An 18,313-nucleotide genomic window follows, 5' to 3' on the forward strand; every position below is an offset into this window, starting at 1 on the left:
GGGGTGAAATCTCACCTGAGTATCTGGACAAACTGACAGCTAGAATGCCAAGGATCTGCAAAGTTGTCATTGCTGCACGTGGAGGATTTGTTGATGAGAACTCTTTGAAGTAGTTTTTTTCAAATTGTAATAGTAATTTTTCATGTAATTAATGTCCTGACTATACATTGTGATCAGTTGAATGCCACTTTGGTGAATAAAAGTACTAATTTCTTTCCATAAGAGCAAGATCTGTACATTATTCATTTTAGCCGCCAGTGTATATAGATCACCCAGGCGGTTTTCTGTTTTCCTTGGTGAATTTGCTAATTGTCTATCAGATCTAGTAGTTACTGTGGATAGAGCTTTAATTGCTGGTGACTTCAACATTCACATAAATAATGAAAATGACACATTGGGATTAGCATTTATTGATATTCTCAACTCTCTTGGAGTCAGACAAAATGTGACAGGACCAACTCATCACCATAATCATATGCTAGATTTAATTCTGTCACATGGAGTTGATGTTGATACTATAGAAATTCTGCCGCAGAGTGATAACATCTCAGATCATTACCTCGTCCTGTGTATGCTGCGATCAGCTAATGTTACTCAATCTACACCATGCTATCTTTCAGGTAGAACTATTCTTTCTACCACTAAAGATAGCTTCGCTAATAATCTTCCAGATTTATCTCATATACTCAGTAAGCCAAAAAGTCTTGAAGAACTTGAAGTAATAACAGAAAATATAAATACATTCTTCTCTAGCACTCTTGATAGTGTCGCCCCCCTTCGATTAAAGAAAAAAGCCCTGTACCACTGTACAATGATCACACTCATAATCTCAAGAGAGCAGCTCGGAAAATGGAGAGCAAGTGGAAGAATACAAAATTAGAGGTATTTTGCGGTGCATGGAAGGATAGTGTCTAGCTACAGACAGGCAATAAAAGCTGCCAGGTCAGCATATTTGAGCAAACTCAGAGAAAATAACCACAACAATTCTAGGTGTTTATTCAGTACTGTGGATAAATTGGTGAGGAATAAAGCATCGACTGAACCAGATATTCCGTCGCAGCACAATAGTAATGACTTCATGAATTTCTTTACTGATAAAATTGTAATCATCAGAAATAAAATTGGAATTATGCAATCGTCTGTCACAGTACCTCAGAAAACAGTGTCTCATAATTTTCATCATGAACAACTTCAATCCTTCGCTGTCATGAAGAGCTAACATAACTTATCGAAACATCAAAAGCCACAACATGTATATTATATCTAACCAACTAAGCTCTTAAAAATGATATTCCCTGTAATCTCAGAACCTCTTCATAATATTATTAACTCCTCGCTAAATAGAGGAGTCTTTAGTCTAGACTTAAACTGAGTGAGTGTGTCTGCGTACCAGTGTTAGGGAGACTATTCCATAGTTTTGAAGCCAAATAGGAAAAGGATCTACCTCCTTTTGTGGATTTTGAAATTCTAGGAACTATTAACAGGCCAGAATTTTGCGATTGTAATGAACGTGATGGAATACGCATAACAGAAGGTCAATAAAGTACTGCAGAGCTAGGCCATTCAAAGCTTTGTACATAGTTCACAAAATGTTATAATTAATACGAAATGTAACAGGTAGCCAATGTAACAATTATAAAATTGGGCTAATATGATCATATTTCTTGGTTCTAGTCAGCACTCTGGCTGCTGCATTTTGAAACAATTGAAGTTTATTTATTGAACTTGCTGGAAATCCTCTCAGTAATGCATTACAATAATCTAGTCTTGAGGTCAGGAACGCATTAATTAGTTTTTCGGCATCAGCAACAGAGAGCATAAGTCGTATCTTAATATTTCTGAGGTGGAAGGATGCTGTTCTACAAACATTGGAAATTTGATTTTCAAAGGACAGATTGGTATCTAAAATAACACCCAAATTCTTCGCTGTCGAAAGTGATGTAACAGTACATCTATCGTGAATCAAACCAATAATTAGTACCTCTGTTTTTCCGTGAATTGAGTAGAAGGACATTTCTGGCCATCCAGTGTTTGATTTCATTGATACACTCTGTTAATTTGGAGAATTGTGAAATTTTGTCGGGTTTAGAAGAAATATAAAGTAGGGTATCGCCGGCATCATAGTGGAAACTTATTCCACGAATCCTAATAATATCTCCCAGGGGAAGCATATATAAGGAGAAAAGCAGAGGCCCTAAAACTGATCCCTGTGGCACTCAATACTTAACTTTTGTTTGATTTGACAATTCCTCGTTTACACAGACAAAGTATTCGCGGTCTGCTAAACAGGACCTAAACCAAGCTTTTGCAAGTCCACAAATGCCAACAAAATTATCAAGCCTATTCAAGAGAATGTCATGATCTATGGTGTCGAAGGCAGCACTAAGATCTAAAAGCACTAGAAGAGAAATGCAGCCGCGATCAAATGATAAGAGCAAATAATTTGTAACTCTGATAAGAGCAGTCTCTGTACTGTGATGGAGCCTAAATTCTGACTGAAATTTTCATATATACCATTTCTCTGTAGAAATGAACATACTACATTTTCTAGTATTTTCGACATAAATGGGAGGTTTATAATTAGCCAGTTCTCCAGGATCAAGTTGTGGCTTCTTAATAAGCGGTTTGATAACTGCCATTTTGAAGTTTCTTGGGACATGTCCTAAGGATAGCCAGGCATACACCTAATTTATCCATCAACTCACATTTAGGCTGCTTTAGTTTTGTCTGCCAGAACCAGAAACATTTATCATGATCTATAACTCTGCAAAAAATTTAATGGCATCTACACTAATATTATTCTATTTGTTTCCCTGTCTCAACCTCGGGATTCATATCCCGAGATTACCAGAGCCGGCCAGATCCAGCTCCGTTCTTGCTTGGTGTTGGACTCCAATGCTAAGTATCTCTGAGTGATGATGACTAAATGCAGCTGGTGCCAGCCAGACATCACTCCAGTCTATAACGATGGACTTCAGGGGAAGAACTGATGCCAGCTCCAACCATAAGACAAGGGATACTTCATATTCCACTGCCTGAACCTTGGATTTAGGATAGACCTCACCGAAATAACCTGCTGGTTGAACTGCGATGCACCTCACTGATCTCTGCCTGTATCACCTTGGTCTAATGATGGACTACACTCTTAAAATGGAATGCATAGACTATCAATTAATTGCCAACAAAAGCCTTCATCAGCCAATTAACAAAGGACAATGCATCTATGTGAACTTCTGCAGTTAATCCAGGATGAACTTCATAGACATTAGTTATTAATCTTACAGTTCATTCAAAATCTTTGTTTGAACTCTGGCCGTTAACACTTACTTAGTTTACTCATTTTAAACCATGACTTGCACTGCGCACAAATAACTAATATTGGCATTATATTCATGCTGTTTAGCCAGAGGGGAACTGGCCCCCACAGTGAGCCTGGTTTCTCCCAAGGTTATTTTTCTCCATTAAGCAACAACTTATGGAGTTTTGTATCCCTTGCCATTTCTTATTAATTGTTCTAAATACAATTATAATTTTTTTATACACAATTTTCAATCATATTTAATCAAACTACACAATGATGACTCTAAGACTTTATAGATATTACAGTTTCATTTTCTGTTAATGCATGATTTTCTGTAAAGCTGCTTTGAAACTATGCGTGTTGTGAAAAGCGCTATACAAATAAAAATGACTTGACTATCATAGGAGAGAACATAATGGTCAGCTAGCATGTTATGACAGTTAAGATGCTGTTTGCGGATACCAAACACATGGTTTGCGTGTCTTTTATAAAATGGAAATTGTATTGTAGTAAACTCCACACATAGTTCATTCCAAAAGGATTGTTTAATTTGTTTTAGTGTTAAATAGGGCTGGACGATATGTAAAAAATATTTTTGCGATATTTGCCTTAAAAAAATATATTGTGATATCCAATTACATCGTCAGCCCCCCTGCCAAGGGTCGGTGCATTTTTTTTGCTTTATTGATTTTGCATTAAAAATGTAATTAATTTATTGAAACATGAAAAACATAAAAGACATTTCTAAATTCAAAAACTAAACGAAAAAAAATCAATAAAAAAGTGATAAATTTTTTTTATTTTACCACCTCCCCAAATCCAAACGTTTACCGTCTCCAATGGCTCCATTTGCCATCAGGCATGCATCCATCAACACAGATGGAAAATTGCTAATAGCCAACAGATTAAGAACTAAAGACAATTATAAATGTGAAGACAATAATAATCAAAATAATTAAGCCTAATAAACTCCCTTGTGTTCCTAAAATAATGCTGCCAAATGTGTGTTCTTATCGAATTTGTGTTTGTTTTTCGATTTGATAATAGTTAATGCTGCCTAAAGAAAAGAAAATAAAACAAAATTTTAGGTTCAAGGTGAACGTGTCTAGCATTACTTTATGATTTAATCACTTTAATTAATACAAAGATATATATTACTGAACCTGCAAAGTTGCGTTCACAATACATGCCAACCGAGTGAAAATAAGGCGAACTTAACTAACAGCACCTCCTGAGATGATCGGAAATTATTTTCAGCATTCTCACAGACGACATTATTCTTGCAAACAGTTTTCAGATGAATGAAACTCTTTACATGTGCTTGTTCCACATGACGCCTCTGAACAAACAGCGAATGAGGTGATTTTTTTTGCTTTATTGATTTTGCTTAATTTTTATTCATTTATTGAAACACGAAAAACATAAAAGACATTTCAAAATTCAAATTGCACTTTTAAACTAAATGAAAAAAGCAATAAAACAACTTGGTGATCAAAAAAATCGTATTTAACCACCTCCCCAAATCCAAACATTTACCATCTCCAACAGCTCCATTTGCATCACGGAATCCGCAATGCATATCAACCGTGAGGAAATAAAGCTAATTAAACTCACAGCACCTTTTGAGATGATCAGAGATAATTTTCAGCATTCTCATAGAGGATATAATTCTTGCAAACAGTTTTCAGATGAATGAAACCGAGAAAAAAGAGTGAAAACTCTTTACATACACTTGTTCCACCAGATAGACTCGTGCTGCATGCCTCTGAACAAACAGCGAATCACACACAAGCATTGACGGCTTTTCTTTTGTCTGTTCTTAAAAATATAATAAAGTGTGTTTCTTCAAGCGCATGTCTTTGTGACTAACAGCATTTCATGTCATGTGTCCCGCAACAGGCGGGCGACCTGAAATACATTTGGAAGAGGAACTTGCGAGCTGGATTCAATCTCGTAGCATTTTGTGGGTGGCAGGTGCTAGTTTCACACCCTGGCCAATGTTTAATATATTTGGCGACTTCCCAGATCCATGCTTTTGCCATTTCCCGATATTGTCGATCATCATCTGTTCGCTATCATCATCGGGATATTTGTAAGACATCGTTGATATCCAATTACATCGTCCTATCGCCCAGCCTTAGTGTTACATTTTTTTGACGATTTGCAGACAGGTGGTAAACTAAGTAAACTGTGGGTCATTATGGTCAAACAGTTCAATTTTTGTTTAGACCAGAGGACATTTCTCCAAAAAGTAAGATTTTTGTCCCCATGTGCACTTGCAAACTGTAGTCTGGCTTTTTTGTGGTGGTTTTGGAGCGGTGGCTTCTTCCTTGCTGAGCAGCCTTTCAGGTTATGTCGATATAGGACTCATTTTACTGTGAATATAGATACTTGTCTACCTGTTTCCTCCAGCATCTTCACAAGGTCCTTTGCTGTTCTGGAATTGATTTGCACTTTTCACACAAAACTACGTTCATCTCTTGGAGACAGAATGTGTCTCCTTCCTGAGCGGTATGATGGCTGTGTGGTCCCATGGTGTTTGTACTTGCGTACTATTGTTTGTACAGATGAATGTGGTACTTTGAGGTGTTTGGAAACTGCTCCCAAGGATGAATCAGACTTGTGGAGGTCCACAATTTTTTTTCTCAGGTCTTGGGCTGATTTCTTTTGATTTTCCCATGATGTCAAGCAAAGAGGCACTGAGTTTGAAGGTAGGCCTTAAAATACATCCATGGGTACACCTCCAATTCAGTACACCTCCTATCAGAAGCTAATTGGATAATTGTCTAAAGGTTTGACATTGGGTTCGATTGCCCCTTCTGTGCCACTTTTACCCATCCTGTTTCCTATCTCCACTCTTTATATTTCCTTTAATACTACTTATAATAATAAATAAACATTTATATAAAGTTTTATTGCCTCGTAGAGATTTGGTCATGGTGACGGTCCGGGAGTTGAGGGAAAGATTTGATACGGGTAAAATTAATCATGGATTTACTATAGTAATATTGTAGTAACCATGTTTTTGGCGAAGCCATAGTTTTAATGTGGTGAACCATGGTGTTACTACAGTAATATGGTGTTAATATAGTAACCATATTTAATTTTGTGGTTACTGTGATTTTACTACAAAAATACCATGGAGATACTATGTTTTTTGTAGTAAAACCATGGTTAATTTGTGTAAGGTATGGGTGTAGGGTGTATGGGGACTTTAAATAAACACAATAAACAATAAATACGCTGCTATGTAATTGGGAGTGCAAGTAGTATATAACACTATTTGCACTAAGTGCAAAGAGCGTGCTTTTTGTTGCAATTTACACTTTGTTCAAATAGCCTCTGCTTTAAAGAAAATGAAGCCTATTTTTAGGACCATTAAGATTTAGTCCGCTGAATGTTTTGTTACATTCACACTTCTCATTACTATAATGCAAATATATATATATATATATACACACAGTTGTGCTCAAAATTTGCATACCCTAGGAGAATTGGTAATATACACTATATTGCCAAAAGTATTCGCTCACCTGCCTTTAGACGCATATGAATTTAAGTGACATCCCATTCTTAATCCATAGGGTTTAATATGACGTCGGCCCACCCTTTGCAACTATAACAGCTTCAACTCTTCTGGGAAGGCTTTCCACAAGGTTTAGGAGTGTGTTTATGGGAATTTTTGACCATTCTTCCAGAAGCGCATTTGTGAGGTCAGACACTGATGTTGGACGAGATGGCCTGGCTCGCAGTCTTCGCTCTAATTCATCCCAAAGGTGCTCTATCGGGTTGAGGTCAGGACTCTGTGCAGGCCAGTCAGGTTCTTCCACACCAAACTCACTCATCCATGTCTTTATGGACCTTGCTTTGTGCACTGGTGCGCAGTCATGTTGGAACAGGAAGGGGCCATCCCCAAACTGTTCCCACAAAGTTGGGAGCATGAAATTGTCCAAAATCTCTTGGTATGCTTAAGCATTCAGAGTTCCTTTCACTGGAACTAAGGGGCCAAGCCCAGCTCCTGAAAAACAACCCCACACCATAATCCCCCCTCCACCAAACTTCACAGTTGGCACAATGCAGTCAGACAAGTACCGTTCTCCTGGCAACCGCCAAACCCAGACTCGTCCATCAGATTGCCAGATGGAGAAGCGTGATTCATCACTCCAGAGAACGCGTCTCCACTGCTCTAGAGTCCAGTGGCGGCATGCTTTACACCACTGCATTCGACGCTTTGCATTGCACTTGGTGATGTATGGCTTGGATGCAGCTGCTCGGCCATGGAAACCCATTCCATGAAGCTCTCTACGCACTGTTATTGAGCTAATCTGAAGGCCACATGAACTTTGGAGGTCTGTAGCGATTGACTCTGCAGAAAGTTGGTGACCTCTGCGCACTATGCGCCTCAGCATCCGCTGACCCCGCTCTGTCATTTTACGTGGCCTACCACTTCATGGCTGAGTTGCTGTCATTCCCAATCGCTTCCACTTTGTTATAATACCACTGAAAGTTGACTGTGGAATATTTAGTAGCAAGGAAATTTCACGACTGGACTTGTTGCACAGGTGGCATCCTATCACAGTACCACGCTGGAATTCACTGAGCTCCTGAGAGCGGCCCATTCTTTCACAAATGTTTGTAGAAGCAGTCTGCATGCCTAGGTGCTTCATTTTATACACCTGTGGCCATGGAAGTGAATGGAACACCTGAATTCAATTATTTGGATGGGTGAGCGAATACTTTTGGCAATATAGTGTATGTTCCATTTTTAAAGAAAACATGAGTGAGCAGGCAAAACACATTTCTTCTATTTCTTATGGGATTCATATTCAACTGTAGGTTATAACAGAATGGCACAATCATTAAACAAAACATGGCAATAAAGAAAAAAATAAAATGACCCGTTCAAAAGTCTGCATACCCTTAGTTCTTAATACTGTGTATTGCCCCCTTTAGCATCAATGACAGTGTGCAGTCTTTTGTCTATGTTGTCTATGAGGCCCCAAATTCTTGCAGGTGGTATAGCTGCCCATTCATCTTGGCAAAATGCCTCCAGGTTATGCAAAGTCTTTGGTCGTCTTGCGTGAACCGCACGTTTGAGATCTCCCCAGAGTGGCTCGATGATATTAAGGTCAGGAGACTGTGAAGGCCACTCCAGAACCTTCACCTTTTTCTGCTGTAACCACTGGAGGGTCAGCTTGGCCTTGTACTTAGGGTCATTGTTGTTCTGTAAAGTCCAAGAGTGTCCCATGCGCAGCTTTCGTGCGAAGAATGCTAATTGTCTGCCAGTATTTTCTGATAACATGCTGCATTCATCTTGCCATAAATTTTTACAAGATTCCCGGTGCCTTTAGAGCTCACATACCCCCAAAACATCAGTGAGCCACCACCATGCTTCACAGTGGGGTTGGTATTCTTTTCACTATAGGCCTTGTTGACCCCTCTCCAAACATAGCACTTATGGTTATGACCATAAAGCTCTATTTTGGTCTCGTCACTCCAAATTACAGTGTGCCAGAAGCTGTGAGGCGTGTCAAGGTGTTGTCAGGCATATTGTAACCGGGCTTTTTTGTGGCATTGGCGCAGTAAAGGCTTCTTTCTGGCAACTCAACCATGCAGCTCATTTTTGTTCAAGTATCATCGTATTGTGCTCCTTGAAACAACCACATCGTCTTTTTCCAGAGCAGCCTGTATTTCTCCTGAGGTTACCTGTGGGTTTTTCTTTGTATCCCGAACAATCCTTCTGGCAGTTGTGGCTGAAATCTTTCTTTCCACGAATTTTCCACTTCTTAATAAGTGATTGAACAGTACTGACTGGCATTTTCAAGGCTTTGGATATCTTTTTATATCCTTTTCCATCTTTATAAAGTTCCATCACCTTGTTACGCAGGTCTTTTGAGCTCCCCATGGCTCAGTATCTAGCCTGCTCAGTGCATCCACGTGAGAGCTAACAATCTCATTGCCTATTTATACACAGACACTTATTGCAATTTAAAAAGCCACAGGTATGGGAAATTAACCTTTAATTGCCATTTAAACCTGTGTGTGTCACCTTGTGTGTCTGTAACAAGGCCAAACATTCAAGGGTATGTAAACTTTTGATCAGGGCCATTTGGGTGATTTCTGTTATCATTATGATTTAAAAAGGAGCCAAACAACTATGTGATAATAAATGGCTTCATATGATCACCATCCTTAAATAAAAGACAGGTTTTGTTTTTGCATGATCAGTCATATTTTCAAAATCAATGCCAAAATTTCACAATTTCTGCCATGGTATGCAAACTTTTGAGCACAACTGTATATATGTATATATATATATATATATATATATATATATATATGTGTGTGTGTATTTGTGAAGCATTTATACATCATGGTAGTATTTGTTGTTTTGGCTTTATGCTAATTTAAATGATAACAATAATAATAAATAAATCAGTCACTTTATTTGCAGGAATGCAGTCGAATTTGCTTTTGGTTAAAACATTATTTCATTTGCATTGGACTTCTCTTTGAACTCTATTGAAATAAATTGAAATTTATCATAAGAATTAAAGAATATTGGAGGTTAGGAGTTAACTTGGATATTGTCAGGTTAACCCAGATTTCTGTTACATGAATGCAAGCTGTTTTTCATGTGATTTTGCTAATGGTTAATGTAATATTTCTATCAGAATATTTAACTTAATTGTACATTTGTATGCATTCTGTTTTACTGTCCTTCTGTCTTAGCATTGATAATAGTGATGTCATGAGGATGTTCAGCCTTCACTGTGACAGTGATGTAAGTATGTGCTAATCTTTCAGGATCAGGGAGATGGTTTAGGAAAGAGAAGGATGGACAATGGCGAAGTGAGTCGCTGGAAGCTAACAGATGACCCTCCACCCAGTAAAAAGAAGCCCCCATCTCTAGAAGATTCAGCACGTCACGATGGACATAAACGTAAGAAGGAGAAGGATCTGCCACAAGAGAGTGGTTCAAAAAAGAAGGTAAGTACTACAGAGCAGCTTACAGTGCATCTGGAAAGTATTCACAGTGCTTCACTTTTTCCACATTTTGTTATGTTACAGCCTTATTCCAAAATGGATTAAATTCATTATTTTCCTCAAAATTCTACAAAAAATACCCCATAATGACAACATGAAAGAAGTTTGTTTGAAATCTTTGCAAATCTATTAAAAATAAAAAACGAAAAAAATCACATGTACATAAGTATTCACAGCCATTGCCATGACACTCAAAATTGAGCTCAGGTGCATCCTGTTTCCACTGATCATCCTTGAGATGTTTCAACAACTTGATTGGAGTCCATCTGTGGTAAATTCAGTTGATTGGACATGATTTGGAAAGGCACACACCTGTCTATATAAGGTCCCACAGTTAACAGTGCATGTCAGAGCACAAACCAAGCCATGAAGTCCAAGGAATTGTCTGTAGACCTCCGAGACAGGATTGTATTGAGGCACAGATCTGGGGAAGGATACAGAAAAATTTCTGCAGCATTGAAGGTCCCAATGAGCACAGTGGCCTCCATCATCCGTAAGTGGAAGAAGTTTGGAACCACCAGGACTCTTCCTAGAGCTGGCCGCCCAGCCAAACTGAGCGATCGGGGGAGAAGGGCCTTAGTCAGGGAGGTGACCAAGAACCCGATGGTCACTCTGACAGAGCTCCAGCATTTCTCTGTGGAGTGAGGAGAACCTTCCAGGAGAACAACCTTCCAGAAGAACAACCATCTCTGCAGCACTCCACCAATCAGGCCTGTATGGTAGAGTGGCCAGACGGAAGCCACTCCTCAGTAAAAGGCACATGACAGCCCACCTGGAGTTTGCCAAAAGGCACCTGAAGGACGCTCAGACCATGAGAAACAAAGATTGAACTCTTTGGCCTGAATGGCAAGTGTCATGCCTGGAGGAAACCAGGCACCGCTCATCACCTGGCCAATATCATCCCTACAGTGAAGCATGGTGGTGGCAGCATCATGCTGTGGGGATGTTTTTCAGTGGCAGGAACTGGGAGACTAGTCAGGATCGAGGGAAAGATGAATGCAGCAATGTACAGAGACATCCTTGATGAAAACCTGCTCCAGAGCACTCTGGACCTCAGACTGGGGCGAAGGTTCATCTTCCAACAGGACAACAACCCTAAGCACACAGCCAAGATAACAAAGGAGTGGCTACGGGACAACTCTGTGAATGTCCTTGAGTGGCCCTGCCAGAGCCCAGACTTGAACCCGATTGAACATCTCGGGAGAGATCTGAAAATGGCTGTGCACCGTCGCTCCCCATCCAACCTGATGGAGCTTGAGAGGTTCTGCAAAGAAGAATGGGAGAAACTGCCCAAAAATAGGTGTGCCAAGCTTGTAGCATCATACTCAAAAAGACTCTGCTGTAATTGGTGCCAAAGGTGCTTCAACAAAGGATTGAACAAAGGCTGTGAATACTTATGTACATGTGATTTTTTTTTTCTTTTAGTTTTTTATTTTTAATAAATTTGCAAAGATTTCAAACAAACTTCTTTCACATTGTCATTATGGGGTATTGTTTGTAGAATTTTGAGGAAAAAAATGAATTTAATCAATTTTGGAATAAGGCTGTAACATAACAAAATGTGGAAAAAGTGAAGCGCTGTGAATACTTTCCGGATGCACTGTACATTATAAATGCTTCATAGATCACTGCAATGTCATATTATCTGAAATAAGTTTTGTTTCCCCTGACTGATGCACCAAGACCTCTCTAGTACAATTCCCACGGGTTAGTCAAACCACCAGTCATTATCTGCTATCTACTATCAAGAATCAAAAGATGTAGAGGTGTACTTTACTACCAATCACAATTACTACCAATTTATGCATATACCTCATATATTATGATGTTGCTTTAAGTTTAGTTTTTAAACTGGAAGTATGAAATGGTTCAGAAAAATGAAAAAAACAAATTTACTTTACCATTAATAAACATTGTGAGTACTATAGTTGTTTTCAGTAATGTGCAACCTGTACATATCTGCTAGCATCTCAAAAAATGTGTTTTGGGGTTTCATGACCCTTTAATTGCTTGAGGTTGCCAGGTTTCTGTACTAGTAGTTTCTTGTAGGGATTTTTACTCGACTGCCGTATCCAATTCTATCAGTCAGTGGGTGGATCACGTGATCTTCAGTATCTGGACTCTCACTGCTGCTCAAATGTGTAAAGTGTAACTCTGCTTGACTTTTGTCACATCTGCAATAGTCGTTGTCACTTTAAATCACCAAACCTTAAAGGAATAGTTCACCCAAAAATAAAAAATCTCTCATTACTTACTTACCCTGATGCCATCCCAGATGTGTATGACTGTCTTTCTTCAGCAGAACACAAATTAAGATTTTTAGAAAAATGTTGAAGCTCTGTAGGTCCTTATAATTTAAGTAAATGGGTGCCATCAGGCTGCTGCCTATTTGACAGTCCAAAAGGCATATTTAAGCAGCACAAAAGTAATCCACACGACTCCAGTAGATCAATTAATGTCTTCTGAAGCAAATCGATAGTTTGGTGTAAGAAACAAATCGATAATTAAGACATTTTTAACTTTACATCGTTGCTTCTGGCCAGCACTTTGTTGCTGTTTGAAATGAACAAACTCTCACGTGACGTTCGTTCCTCTGTTGTGTACAAAGCGTGCGCTTCCGACTTCTTGCGTGATCGGCCCATAGCGCTTATGTCACTGATATGTTGACTGCTGGCAGGAAGCGATTTACATTACACTGTTTTAGTACCACTAGACAAACTTTAAAAAGAAATTGTAAAAAAAAAAAAAACATTTTTGCACGGTTTTTTATTTTTTATTTTATGCATCATATTTGATACATTAGGCTTTAAAGGTCATTATCCTCCTGAGGCCCAGCAATTCATGTTTGTGTAGAACATTTGTTATTTAAGTTTTTCTTAGCCCATACATGCTTCAGTGGTAAATCTTGGGGTATTATCAGAGGACTCCCTGGGCTTTTCAGAGATACCAAATGTTTGAGAGTTTGGCAATGACGACTTACTCTCCTTGGTCTATAATTATGGATTGAAATGTATCATAGTTCAATTCAGTACATCAAATACAATATGAATAAAATATATATATATTTTTTTTTTCAATAAACAATTTTTATCAATGTATTTTATGCACCAAGCACTATATTGACATTTAAAAAAAGGGAAATTGTAAAACTTTTTCCCTGGGTCTCTTACGGTACTTATGGTAAGAAAATATCATCATAGCATGTAATGTAAAATAATGAGATCTTTTTAATGACAGAGCAGGCTGCATATATGAAAATACACAGTAGTAGTTCACACTTTAAATATATTGTATAAAAAGTATATGTCAGAATTTTCAAAGCTCTGTGATTTTTTTTTGTGGTGGAATGTAATGTAATGGTGATTGAGAGATACCTCAAAAGTATGTTGTATCATATTTGATACATGTAATTTCAACTGGCTTTTTCAATAAAATAATATAAAAAAAATTTAACCAAGTTGTTTATAGTCAACAAATACTCATTTTAAAATATCAGTAACAATATAATCATTACTGTTACTTTTACTTTATTAAAATGAGCTATAATTTATCCCAACATAAGAGTCACTTTTCACGCAAGTTTGCCGGCATTTTAAATGGAACGATATAAACACCACTACATGGTGCCATAAACTTGTGAAACTTACTCTACATACCATTATGTTCTTTGGCTTCACAGCTTGAACAGAGAGCGAAACAGGACCTATCAAACATTCTGTATCATATTTGATACACCATGTTATAGGGTTAATAAAGTTTTAATTATCGGTTTGTTTCTTACACCAACCTATCGATAAGCTTCAAAAGACATTAATTGATCGACTGGAGTCATGTGGATTACTTTTATGCTGCCTAAATATGCCTTTTGGACTGTCAAACAGCCAGCAGCCTGATGGCACCCGTTTACTTTCATTATAAGGACCTACAGAGCTTTAACATTTTTCTAAAAATCTTTATTTGTGTCATACACATCTGGGATGGCATCAGGGTAAGTGAATAATGAGAGGATTTTCATTTTTGGGTGAGCTCTTCCTTTAATGAAAATAAATTACATCTTGGTCACCTTGTTACTGCAAATCTCATTGTAATTGTGAACACTGCCTAATTGAAAAGATTTCACAAAACCTTGGAAACTTGCAATTTGCAGACTATTCCTTAGTTTCTTTTCTTAGTTTTGTAACATGTACCTCTATATGAACATTGTCTGACTTTCTTTATTTTAGATCAAAGGTGCCCGTGATAAACATCTGAAAAAGGTATGAATGTTGCATTTATTAAGCTTTTTGCTTGAAATGTGGATTAATAGTTTCCATTTAGTCTCTTAACAGTACTAAGATTTTTTAACACCCTCTTCAGAAAGCAAAACCCAAGTCCTCTGATTCCTCTGAAGCCAACGGGCCAAACTCGTCATCGGGTGGCAGTCACAGTTCAGGTGGTGGTTCAACCGCAGCGCAGGCATCATCCATAAACCCCAGCCAGGACCAGCGCTCGCATCACCGCGAAAAACTGGAGCGTTTCAAACGCATGTGTCAGCTTCTGGAGCGAGTACGAGACTCAAGCTCTTCCTCTTCATCCAGTTCTGAAACAGACTCGGAGTCTGACTCAGATTCACTGTCTCCCGCCGTGGCCTCTGAGCCGTCCTCTCCATCCGCCTCATATGGCAACAGCAGCACTCGTGAACGAGAGCGAAACCGCCGTCTGGCAGAGCTGGGCTTCAGTGCCAGTGACGATTCTGAAGACGAGAGTGTCATTGCAGAACAAGAGCAGGACAACGGGAGTGAGCCGCAAACGCAGCGGCGCAGAGGTGATGCTGGTCCCAAGGTACGCAAAGCGGTTATTGAGACGGAAGCTGATGATGAACAAGGGTCGGGTGACCGGGGTCGCAAACCCGCCACACTGGCCCCACCTTCACCACTGTCAACTACACAAGCACCACCCTCCGTACAAGGGCACTTACCGGGACCCGAGGGTCTCCCCACCAAGCGCACTAATGGACAGGATGCACGTAACGGGCGCACACGGGTGGGAGGGCGAGAAACACAAGAGAAGGAGAATTCAAACAGCAGTACTGTAACCAATCATCGGCATGGTACCGTCAAGTCCGTTCGTGGCAGTAAGTTTCGCGGTGGAAGTCGGCAAGGCCAGAATGTTCCATCCAATAAGAGCATGGGTACGGCGACGGTCGGTTCTGGTACTGCTAACGGCAGCACTGCCATGTCTAACCTGGCTAACCCGGTCAGCGGCTCACTGCCGTTGCATCGATCTCAGCAGTCACGCTTGATACCGGCACGCTCGCAGATGGTAAAGCGCAGCCCTGCAGCCGTGCCTTCACCACCAAGGCCTGTGCAAATGGAGAGGCACTTGGTGCGTCCACCACCATCCTGTCCCGAACCACATTGCCTGCCATTAGACAGCGGCGCTTCACACGTGCTGCCGAGGGAGGTGTGGCTTAGTGTCTTCCAGCATCTTAGTCAACGGCAGCTGTGTGTCTGCATGCGGGTTTGTCGCACTTGGAGCCGCTGGTGAGATATCACACAAAATCATGTCTAAAGTATGAAAAGAAGAAATACAAATCATAATAGTGTTATTTACACGTAAATGCAATTATATTATGGTAAATACTTCCAAATAAATGAATGCAATAATATTTTGATGCCACTATCAATAAAAATTCCCAATTAGAAAATGCATTGGTGCAATTTCATTGTAATACAGAGTTGCTAGATGGCCTTTTTCTGTAAATATTCTGTAAACATTTCTAAAAAATGCAGCAAAAAAAAAAACATAATGTAGAAGAAACATACTAAAATGTGTGACGTGGCTTAAAAATAGCATATTATTGGTTACTTTAAAGGCTGCTCTTTTATACCAAACAAAGCATTATGTATTAGCTTTTTCTGAAAGGTCACTTGTACATACTTTGTACATATTTTTTGACAGTCTGCAACTTGTGTACTCCCTTAAATAGTAGTGTGGATAGAAAAGATTCCATAGAGCCCTGTTGAGGGGATTTGCAGCAATACAAATACAGCAAAAGAAACTGAATTCTGCAGTGATTTTATTTTATTGTGAGAAAAATGTTACATTTTCATATTGTGATTGTAGTGTATTGTGTATCGGATGACTGCAACAACTTCCTCTTTGCACAAAATTTGTTAAATGTAAAGAGGGCTGAATGTTGTTTAAAAACAATTACAAAGGAGAACTAACTTACAATATAGTAATAGTAACTGTAATAGGACATTCATTTGTGAAATTTATTCCTAGTATGTCTTAAATAATAAGAGGATTTGTCATTTCCATACTGTATATAATGTGTGTTAAATGTCTTCTGTCAGACATCTCTAAACGTTTATTGTGTTTTCAGGTGCTGTGATAAGAGGTTATGGACTCAAATTGATTTGAGTCGTCAGCGCTCTATAACTCCTCCAATGCTGAGTGGTATAATCCGTCGACAACCCATCTCTCTTAACCTGGGCTACACCAACATCTCCAAGAAACAGCTCATGTGGCTCATTAACCGTTTACAAGGTATATCACTTTCCTGCCTAATTAACAATAGCATTAAACAAATAGTTCACCTAAAGAAGAAAGTTCTGTTTATTTACTCATTTACTCACCTTCATGTTTTTCCAAACCATGTGACTTTCTTTCTTGAAACAAGAGATGAGACTGACTGCTAGAGGTTCACTACCTGATGCGAGCCCGATAGGAACCAACAAACCATCAGGTTTCTGGCCGGGTTTGGGTCAGTTTTATTGTAACTGTACGGTAACTTCAGGTTCGGGTTTGTAATGAAAAAAATTATTATTATTATTATAAATATTTTGTTAATATATGTTTATATTATGATGATATTCATTATCATGATATTCATCATGATGGCGCCGCAGATGGCCGCCTCGGTGTGGAGCGCTTCTATTGTTTTGTTGTTTTTGTTTGTTTGGTCTGTGTTTAGTAATCTTTTTCCAGTCAGTTTTACCAGATACAAACTGCTGAACATTCAACAGCATATACCAGTGAATCTTTTCCCGGATTTTGAATATTCTGACGTTTTGTTTGACATTTTAGTCGGCGGCGCGGCTGTGTTGTTTAAACGCGCTATGAGACGCAGGCGAGGGAGACGAGCCGGAGCGCTGGTCAAACTCCGACAGCGGGGCTTTCGAACAACGCTGCCGAGCGTTCATCTAGCGAATCTCCGCTCTCTCCCTAACAAAACGGACAACTACATCTCCTCACCCACACAAACAAGGACTTTTCAACCTCTGCTGCCTTGTACTTCACAGAAACCTGGCTGAGTGAAGTCATTCCGGACAGCGTGTTACATCTGCCGGGCTTTCAGCTGTTCAGAGCGGATCGCATCGCGGAGTTAACGGGGAAAACGAGAGGCGGTGGAACATGCTTTTACATCAATGAAAGTTGGTGTACAGATGTAACAACGTTAATGAAGATGTGCTGTCCTAATTTGGAAGCGCTCTTTGTTAACTGTAAGCCTTTCTACTCGCTACGAGAGTTTTCCTCGTTTATTCTGGTGAGTGTGTATATCGCGCCAAACGCGTGTTTGAATGCCGCGCTGCAACAGCTGGCTGATCAAATCACAGACACAGAACAACAATACCCGGACTCAGTTATTATTATTCTTGGGGATTTTAACAAAGCATACCTCACACGTGAACTGCCCAAATACAAACAGCACATTACATGCCACACCAGAGACAGAAATATACTGGATCACTGCTACACAACAATAAAGGATGCATATCACTCTGTCCCTAGAGCAGCTTTGGGACTATCTGATCACTGTCTGGTTCATCTTCTTCCAACCTACAGACAGAAATTAAAATCTGCTAAGGCAGTAGTAAGGACTGTAAAACATGTACCAATGAAGCAGAGCTGGAACTACAAGCCTGCTTTGACTGCACTGATTGGAGTGTTTTTGAGGCTGCAGCCACAGACCTGGACGAG

The 18,313-nt window shown here is 39.3% G+C and overlaps 1 protein-coding gene across 2 annotated transcripts in view; it reads left to right on the forward strand.

Moving 5' to 3' along the window:
* The window catches only part of LOC127421058 (F-box/LRR-repeat protein 19-like), a 91,959-nt gene that overhangs the window by 33,493 nt on the left and 40,153 nt on the right, over positions 1–18,313 (forward strand). For both annotated transcript variants that reach the window (XM_051663790.1, XM_051663791.1), the window contains exons 5-8: positions 10,109–10,291; positions 14,572–14,604; positions 14,705–15,870; positions 16,716–16,879. In XM_051663790.1, the coding sequence (XP_051519750.1) occupies positions 10,109–10,291; positions 14,572–14,604; positions 14,705–15,870; positions 16,716–16,879 (1,546 nt within the window). The remainder of the gene's footprint in view (positions 1–10,108; positions 10,292–14,571; positions 14,605–14,704; positions 15,871–16,715; positions 16,880–18,313) is intronic.

The sequence above is a fragment of the Myxocyprinus asiaticus genome, chromosome 30 (assembly GCF_019703515.2).
Source record: "Myxocyprinus asiaticus isolate MX2 ecotype Aquarium Trade chromosome 30, UBuf_Myxa_2, whole genome shotgun sequence".
In the NCBI taxonomy this organism is placed as follows: domain Eukaryota; kingdom Metazoa; phylum Chordata; class Actinopteri; order Cypriniformes; family Catostomidae; genus Myxocyprinus; species Myxocyprinus asiaticus.